This window comes from Neophocaena asiaeorientalis, unplaced genomic scaffold (assembly GCF_003031525.2).
Source record: "Neophocaena asiaeorientalis asiaeorientalis breed wild unplaced genomic scaffold, Neophocaena_asiaeorientalis_V1.1 scaffold714, whole genome shotgun sequence".
Taxonomy (NCBI): domain Eukaryota; kingdom Metazoa; phylum Chordata; class Mammalia; order Artiodactyla; family Phocoenidae; genus Neophocaena; species Neophocaena asiaeorientalis.
Genome location: NW_020175660.1, coordinates 1,556,676 through 1,565,392, shown reverse-complemented (window position 1 = coordinate 1,565,392; position 8,717 = coordinate 1,556,676). Strand labels below are relative to the sequence as shown.

Genomic DNA, 8,717 nt, shown 5'->3' with positions numbered 1-8,717 from the left:
GGGCACTAATCTTTGGCTCCCTCACAAGGCGGTGCTGGTGGATTCTGTCCCAGGAGCTTGGAATCCCCAACACTAAGCCCCAGGACAAGGACACAAACTCACCCTTATCCTCCGCAGGTCTTGAGCGCTCCTTTGTCAATGAAGTCAGGCTGTGCTAAGTGCCAGTGTCCTGAGCTCCCCACCCCCATGGCCCCCTCACCCCCATGGCCTCACAGCTCCTGCCATTTCCCACTAGGTGGGAGACCCCACCCCAGGCTCCTTCCCTTTTCCCACCCATTCCTGCCCCCCTCCTTTGAAGAACTGCACCAGCTGAGAATAAGTCCTTAAGCCAAAGGAGCAAGGTGAAAATGGTACAATTTCAGGCACTGCAACATATTTTGGGACAGGTGGCCACCCGCTCTCCCTCCTGAGGCCAGTGCCTGACACATGACCTACAGGGATGCTGGCTCTTAGAAGTACCCTGCAGTCCTCTGTAATGCTCAGAGCCCCCCATCCTACACGCTGTGAGCTCAGCAAGGGCACGGGCAGCTTCTCTCCCAAGGAACTCACAGAACCTGGCATGGAACATGGGCTCAATAAATTCTTCTTGTTCACAACTGCCCTGCACTGCCAGCCATGTGCTGCAGGAAAACACTGCAGGCTTCAGCCAGCCTCAGCTCTGCTCTCATCCCACCACCTCGAGCTGTCCAACCCAGGGCATGGCAGTTACAGCCATGCCAGTGTCTGTGGTTGCGTCTATAAAACAGAGTGAAGAGGTAAAGACTCCACAAAGTAAGGGGATGAGTACAGGCTGTGGCACATGGGAGGCCTCCACAATGTCAGTTCCCTCCCCGAAAGACTCAGACAGTCCTTGCCACTTGGGGCCCCACGTCTCACGGCAGGAATTCGTTGTATCTCAGCACTGCTGTGAAAATAAAGCCATCAAGAGGCCTGGGGAAATCATGGCAGAGTTCTGAGGAGAGACTGAACAGAAGGTCGAGGGTTTTGACAGAAAAGTCAGGATCCCCGTTATGCACAGTGTTGAAACTGTACCAGAGTTCAGAGCCGGATGCGCAGATGTGGCTCTTGGAAATCAAGCCCTTAAAAACTAGCCCAGCTGCAGGGGGCAGGAAGCCCCCAGGCTGCAGTCCTGCGGTCTGCAGACAGCCAAGAACAGAGACACGTCCATGGGTGCCAGGGGGTCCAAAGGGCACAGGGCCCCTAGTGTCCCTGGGGCTGAGTCCATGGGCCCAGGGCAGCTCCTGGGACTGCGGCTCCTTACTCAGGGACTGCACTGGAGCAGCCGCAGCAGCTGGGGCACTGCAGGGACTGCATAACAGCTCGAAGCGGCCCCCTCCGGCTCTCCACAGACAAGCTGTTCTCGCTGGCAGGGGCCCGCTGCAGCTGCTCAAACTGCATCTCCAGGTGCTTCTGGATGGCCAGGCCGAGTACCTCAGGGTCCACTGCAGCTCCATACACCTCCCATGTCATGCCCTCAGCATCCCATCGCACGTCCCGCACAGGGGATGGCACCTCCTCCAGGCTGGACCCCAGAGTTACCTCCGAGAATGTGTGCAGGGCCACAGGGGCCTCCAGAGGCGGGCTGGTGGCCACAGCTTTGCAGACTGCCTTGGGGGCCGCTTGCACACCAGCATCCTGGGCTGACAGAGGTGATGCCAAGATGGGGGCCAAGTCACTTGCTGAGGTCATGGTCCACATATCCTTGGTCCTGGCGCCAGCCTCCATAGCTAACCCGGTGGGACCCCAAGGGTACGCACAGCAGTGGGAATGCCCAGGAAGCCCCGCAGACAACCTACACTGGAATTTCACCCCGTGCTGAGCCTGCAGCCCAGATTCACTCAGTGATGCCGCTAGTTTAGGAAAGGCCAGGATCCCTGGGGCAGGCAGGCCATGGCCGCAGCTGCTGGCCCCCACCTCCCTCACACCACAGAGTAGCGCTGCTGGGGGCAGAGCGTGGCAGGAGGTGGTGGTCGACTGCCCAGTGGCTTTGAGGCTGCTGCTGTGGGTCATTGTGCCCCCCAGGTCAGGTGGCGGCACCCGCACCTGACTCTCGTCCAGTGTCCAGGCTGAGTTTGAAGTCTCATCTTCCAGAGCCAGATCCCTTTCCAGGCCTGCAGGGGCTTGGCCACCCCGGCCAGAAGTGCTGCTGGGCTGCAGCTGAGCTCTATGGACAGGCGAACTGCCCAGGGCCGAGCAGCTGAGGCTGGCCTTCCGGGCACTGCTGTGGCCCCAGATCTGGGTGCTGCAGACCAGGTCCGAGTGGCTTCTCTGCACAGCGGCGGTGCTGGGGTCCTGTAGGCAGCACAGCTCACCACCGCCCACAGTGCTGCTCTGCCAGTGACCCACGGCCCCGGGCTGTGGCCGGGGGCTGGAGGCACGTGCCTGCTCCTCACTCTCAGCCTGGTGCCCTTCCTCCTCCGGGACCTGGGCACCCGTGCTGGCCTCGCCCGGCTGCGCCTGCCATACGGTGCTGCTGGCGCTCTTGTGGAGCTCCGGCCTCTGCCCCCGGCCTGCGCCCAGCAGGCTGGAGGAGCTCCAGGACAGGGGCTGAGGGCAGGGACTGAGGGGTTCCTGGGCACCCCGCTCAGGGTGGCTGGATCTCATGGCTGCCTGCAGGAGAGAGAGAGGGAGGGAGCGGCGTTGAGTTGGGTGCAGCACTTCCCCTGGACTCTGCTGGGGGCCCACAGGGTGCAAGGCACACTGCGGGGACAGCTTCAGTCCCAGCCTGCCTGACCAGGCAAAGCCACAAGCAAAACGATGACAGGAGACCAGACACTTCAAATCAAGGTCACCACACATTATACACAGGGATGACACTTCAAATATCTAAAAACCAGAACCGAGCGATCAGAACGAGCCCTAGGGTAAGGTCCTAGAGACCACTCAGGAGGCCAGCTGTTGACTCTTTACTGCTGGGTTATGGGGAAACGGGGAGCCAGGGGAGAGGCCAAGCCTGCTGGGGACAATGGGTCTTAGCACAGAAGTATTGCAGTATTTTAATAACCAGTAAAGCTCAACTGGTGAATACTAGCCAGGTTCCTCCCACAACTGTCAGTATCTCTTTCACCTGGACTAGAGCCTCTTTGGTACACGGTGCGGGGAGGTGGGGGGGTGCTCAGAGAAGTTTCGTGGGACAAGCAAGAAATGAATACAGGGCACACTGAGAACCACCCTGGGTACTCCCATGCCCCCTCCCCATCTTCTCTCGCGTAGCCTGACTGAGCTGTCACGTCTCTGGGGATCAGTCTTGGCTGCCGTGAAGGGGAAGGGCTTTCCTGGCTTCCATCACAGGTTCCAAGCGTAGGAAGAGGCCCCCACACCAGCCCTCTACGCACAGGACTCACTCGGCATTTCTCATTCCTCCCACAGCCATCTCCTGAGCACCTACTGCATGCCAGGCTCTCGGAACTGGGCAACATGGAACCAGTTTAGATCAGCTGTGCCCCCCCAGAATGGGGTCCAGTACAGGCCTCCCCCGCTATCCAAAAGTACAGCATTCCTATGGAACCGTTCGTAAACCAAAATGGTATAAAGCAAAGAAGCAACTACCTTTTCTTGTAAAATCCTCTTTGGATTTCTTTCCTTTATTGAAAACATGTACTAATTAATGTAGGTCTCTCATAAAAGTGAAGTGACGTAAAGTGAACTTTTGAAAAGCAGGGGATACCTGTACCACCAATCAGACACTCGCACCCTTCCTGCCCCATTCCCTCCCTGCCATTCCTGTCCCTTCCTCTAGCCATACAGACTCCTCCAGACCTGCCTACTGGCCCGTCTGCAGCCCAGAGTCAGCACCGGCCCCTTCAACCTTGGTGTCTCCTCCCGGGGAAGCTTTCCCCAACGGGACTGGCTCCATCTCTGGCTGAGCACTGTCTGGCCTGGATGGAAAAGTCTGGCCAACTGTGGGCCTCCCACCAGCCTGAAGCTGTCAAAGCCTGTGGCCTGTTCCCCACTGTCTGTCCTAACACGTGGCTGGCACTCAGAAAGTGTCTGCCGTGTGTCTGATGGAGAGAACAAGCAAATACAAGAGTAAACCCGTAGGGGAAAGGGCTGAGTGCCAAGAACGGGGCCTGAGGGAGGGCATTTCCAAGGCAGGAGAGCTCACTTTGCATGATGGATCAGAACTTCCTGGAGGACCAGCCATGCAGGTCAGGCCTGGAGAGAGAGGAGGGAGATGGTGCCCAGGGGGAAGGAATAGGGTGAGCAGAAAGCAGGAGGCATGTGTTCAGAGCACAACAAGGGGGCAGCAGGCTAGGGGCTGGGCAGGGCCCCAAAGGGAGGGAGTGGGGTCAGGGCATCTGGGCCAGCCTGGCCCCAGCCAAAGCTGTGAATTAGAAACATTACTCTGAGACTCCCAGCCGGGCAGGACCAGCTGGAGAAACACCGCAGGGATAGCAGGCAACAGCTGCAGTTTGGACAACCCCAGTCCTGCCTTCCCAGCCTGGGCTGATAAGAACTGTCAAGAAACCAACCACCCTGGCCAGGTGAGCAAGGCCACTTGAAAGGGAATGTGGGAAGGGCTCTCGGGAACTCAGTTTCTGTATATTACAGGCTTCTTGCTGTCCCAGAGCTCAGGAGATGGCTGGTGGCTGTTCGAGCCGACGGTGAGGAGGTTTCTAGGGCAGCTGTCCCCTGAGAGCTCCAGGCTTGCTAGGAAGCCCAGTTCAGCACAACTTCCGGCAATGATGGAAAGATGCTGCTCTGTGCCATCCAGTGCAGTAGGCACTGGCCACATGTGGCTACTGGGCACTTGGCGTGTGGCTAGTGTGACTGAGAAACCGAAATCTTGTTCTGTTTAAATTTAAGGAATCGAAATTTAAAGGGCCACATATGGTTAATGACGATATATAACCACATATGGTTAATACTGGACTGTGCAGTTATAGACATGGTCCCAGCCTGGGCAGGAGTATCCTGTCCTGGCTGCTCCTTGGGTATGAAGCCAGACTCGTCCCTGGAAGAGTCAGGAAAAGGATGAGTAGGCAAGAGAGGACTATGACCCAGGCCCAGCCCTCAAGGAGTTCTAAGATGGACACATAAACAGAGAAGGGCGACAAAGCCAATAACAATCACAGTGATGATAATAAGAAAAACAGCTCCCAGTGCCCAATCACCCACTGTTTGCCAGGCGTGTGCCATCTCCTTTCCAGCACTGTCTCATTTAATAGTCCAAGCAACCTCATGACATATGTCATCTGGGACGTATGAGAGAGGTTTAGTGACTTCCTCAAGGGCACACAGCTGGTAAGTGGTTAAGCCAGGAATTAAACCCAAGAGTGTGTGAGGGTCTCTGTGCTCCCTCTGAGCACCGTGCAGACCTCTATCCCAGACACCATCACTCTCCACTGTCGTTCTTTTTTATTTACTGTTGCCATGGCTCAACCGGAGTCCCAGAACCCGGTGCAGCGTCTGGCACTCCCAGTGGGGCCCACAACATGCCAGTGGAACAAGTGAATGAGTACGAACAAAGCCTGGGTGTCCATCCCACCCGACCTGCTTCTTAGCAGCTTCATAGGCTGCCCAGAGTCAAGAGGGCAGGAGGAGCACCTGCTGCGTGGGAAGGCTTTGGTCACAGATAGCCCCTGGCAGGCAGACAGCCACGGAGCCCCAAGGCCACGTATGCCAAGGAAGCCCCATCTGGACAGCCTACACAGCTTCTGGCTGAGCCTCACCTACCCTGGACCCTCCTCACAAATAGGTCCTTAAGAAGCCAGGCCAGGCCCTGGCCCCACTAAGGAAAGGGTGGGACAAGGCTGGGGATACCCTCAGACTCCACCAGGAGCTGGTGAGAAGCCGTCAGTGACAAGGGTCCCGCTGTGCCTGCCTCACCAGATGGCTGTCTAGTGTCCAGGGTTAGTCATCACCCAGTGAGAGAACAGTGACCACAAAGACACCGGGGGTGGGGGGAGGAGGTTATATTTCTGTTGGTTCCCTTCCTCAGCCCACCTCCACAAATGGCAGGTGACAAAACTGAGACCTGGAGCAGCTCAGAAATGTCAAAGAACCCACAGCTGAACCCTAGCTGGCCTTCCCAGCCTGAACGAGGAAAGGGCTTCGAGGGAAGTTACTCGAGTTATGCCAGGGAAAGGAGGTTTCCCACACACCCTACCACCAAGAAGAGGGGCCTCTCAGGAAGCAATGGAGCTGACCAAATGAACCTTGGAGCCAGGGGCAAGCAGGTGGGCCAAGGGGTCTGCTTCCAATCCAGGCTCTTTCCCTTCCTACATATGTGCAGTCAGGTGGACCCCTAACCACTTTGAGCCTCAGTTTCCCCAATCTGCAAATCGGAAATAAATCCCCACCCTGCAGGGCTGTTGTGAAGACTGAACGTGACGGCATATGGACTGCCTGGAACAGTGATTGTTAATAATCTTATCTTTCTTCCTCCCATCAGAAGTGACTTGTGCTCAAGGTATCACAGGACTAGTACTTGGGGTTGGCGGGGGAGCAGAAAGATGGCTTTTAGGAAGACATCGAGACACTCTATAGGTTAGCCTGGTCTCGCTTCTTAATCTTTCCTACCCTCACCTCATCCTAGGACCTAGTTACCAACAGTGTTCCCAATGTCTCCATCATCACACTGTTTCCAAGTCTATTTTAAACCTCAACTTCGAAGGATGCCCATGCACACGCTCATACCTGCATGCATACGGACACACAGAAGTTTGCAGTCTGCATTCTAAGTGCCCCAAATGGCATGTCCATCTGCCTTAAAAATCATGGAAAAGGCTCTGGTTTCATGCAAAAAAGAGACCCTGGGAAGATGTTTTAGCACCAGTTAAAGCACAGGCACAGAGGTATCCAAGACCCCTAGTGTTCTTTAGATGACACTTTAACGTTCTCTCTCCTGCCCCATCTGATGCCAGTCAAATTTGCAACGTGGCCAATTCCCTGTGGCCAAGGCAGCGCTCTCCTGCTGCCTCAGTTCTGCTTGTCAGCAAGTGGAGGAGCAACCAGCCTCGCACGCAGCATTCAACCAGTATCATTCTGAGTAACAAACTCCAGTTCCGCAAAAACTTCCAGTGGCCCAACCAAAGAGAATGCTAGGTTGACCTGGTCAGAGGTTCCAACTCCTGCTGTGTTGCCCTAGCGGAGGAGCCCCAGGCCTCTGGGGATGAGCCCAGGGGGATTACCAAGGCCAGTGCAAGCAGGCCCCACTGCAGACCACACCTGTGGCATCCATTTAGGTCTTCTCTTTTAAGGGACAGGCATTTGGATGATGACTTGTTTCCAGCAAAACCAAGACAGGAAAAAGCAAAGCTATGTGGTCAGGAGGGGAAACTGCTCATATGTTGAGATGTGGATCTTACCCCTCAGGGACCAGGGAGAGATACACACCACCCAAATCCTGCATTGCATAGTGAGGGTGTGGCAACCTCCAGCAGGAGGTCTGATCCATCCCAGCAGCAAAAGAGGGACCGACAGGACCAGACTGTTTAGGGCCAAAGTGGGGGAATGCAGCAGGGAGCATTCCTGAGCTACTGAGAAGTGTTTAGAGGGACAAAACGTAACCATCACAGAGCCTTAAGAACAAGATGCCCAGCTCACAAGCTATGCAGGAAAGGGTTCTGGGGTAACAGTGGGGCAGAGGCCCCAGGACCCAGCTCTGCTCACCACAGAGAAGCCTAGGACCCACCAGCCCCAGAGCTTCCTCCCCTGAGGAGGATTTGCCCATACTTCCCAGGAGGAACCTGGGATGGAGGTCAGCCTCCAGGCCCAGCTGCCCCAAACCCGAAGCAGCCCAGGTGGCTGGTGTGTCCCTACCTGTGTGGCCACGGGCACCCAATGAACCAGCATAGGCCCACGCCCCAGCCGTGGACACACCAGAGGCCGACATACAGGCCCGTTTGCTGCGTGAGCCTGCAGGAAGCAGCATCCACACAGCTGCACACCGCACAACAAACGTGCAGGCTGTGGAGCCTAAGGCCCGAACACACCACACCACACCCTCTCCCCCAGGGGCAAGGGTCCCTGCCCTGACCCTCCCACACAAAGCCCACCGGGACTCAGGGAGAAGGTCCTCAACGCGATCCCCCAAACTAGGCTACAGACCTTCCTAGCAGCAAAGACAGTGACTGAAAGAAGACGGGGCTGTGGGCCAAGGGGGTAGGGATGGAGGGCAGGAGGAGTGAGAGGGAAGGGAGGTCTGGGGCTGGGGGCAGTAGGAGGAGGGTGGGATGGGCGGTGGGGATGGAAAAGGGAGAAGAAACCATAGGAACAGGGGTGGAGGCAGAATGAGATGGGGTCCTGGGCAGAGTATTGAGAAATGGGAGGATGGGCAGAGGAGACGTGGAAGAGGGGATAAGAAAGGCAATGAGACCAGAGAGCGGAGGGATGCGGCCATGGGGGGCGCTGAGCACTGGGCGGGGGCCGGGATGCGGAGGGTCCGAGTGCAGGGAGAGGTGAAGAGTGGGGTTCCGGGGCGCAGGAAGGGGAGGCACCGCCCATCCCACCCTCCTTCGCCCTAACACTGGCGAGAACGGAGCTGGCCTCTCACCCTCTCGCCCGCCCAGGGCCGCGCAGGCCGGCGGAAGCGCTGCTCCTGTGGCCGCCACAGGTGCCCGGCGCAGCGGCCCAAGATGGAGCCGAGCCGGACCTGGCCTGGGCCGAAGACGCCGCCAGCCGCGGTCGGCCCGGCCCGCGGAGCCAGCGCCGGGGAGGAGCCAAGGGGTGACTGGAGGCCGGGGTGGGGAGCCGGGGCAGACGGGACGAAGGGG

The 8,717-nt window shown here is 57.4% G+C and overlaps 1 protein-coding gene across 2 annotated transcripts in view; it reads right to left on the bottom strand.

Annotated features, from left to right (window-relative positions):
• Positions 1-337: 337 nt before the first annotated feature.
• GPRIN2 (G protein regulated inducer of neurite outgrowth 2) overlaps positions 338-8,717 on the bottom strand; it is an 11,598-nt gene continuing 3,218 nt past the window's right edge. The window contains exons 1-2 of one of the 2 annotated variants that reach the window (XM_024731422.1): positions 8,498-8,601; positions 338-2,610 (exon numbers count right to left, since the gene is read on the bottom strand). In XM_024731422.1, the coding sequence (XP_024587190.1) occupies positions 1,258-2,604 (1,347 nt within the window). In that variant the 5' untranslated portion in view covers positions 2,605-2,610; positions 8,498-8,601 and the 3' untranslated portion in view covers positions 338-1,257. Of the gene's footprint in view, positions 2,611-8,497; positions 8,602-8,717 lie in introns of those variants that run through there. The other variant, XM_024731423.1, reaches the window with a different exon arrangement.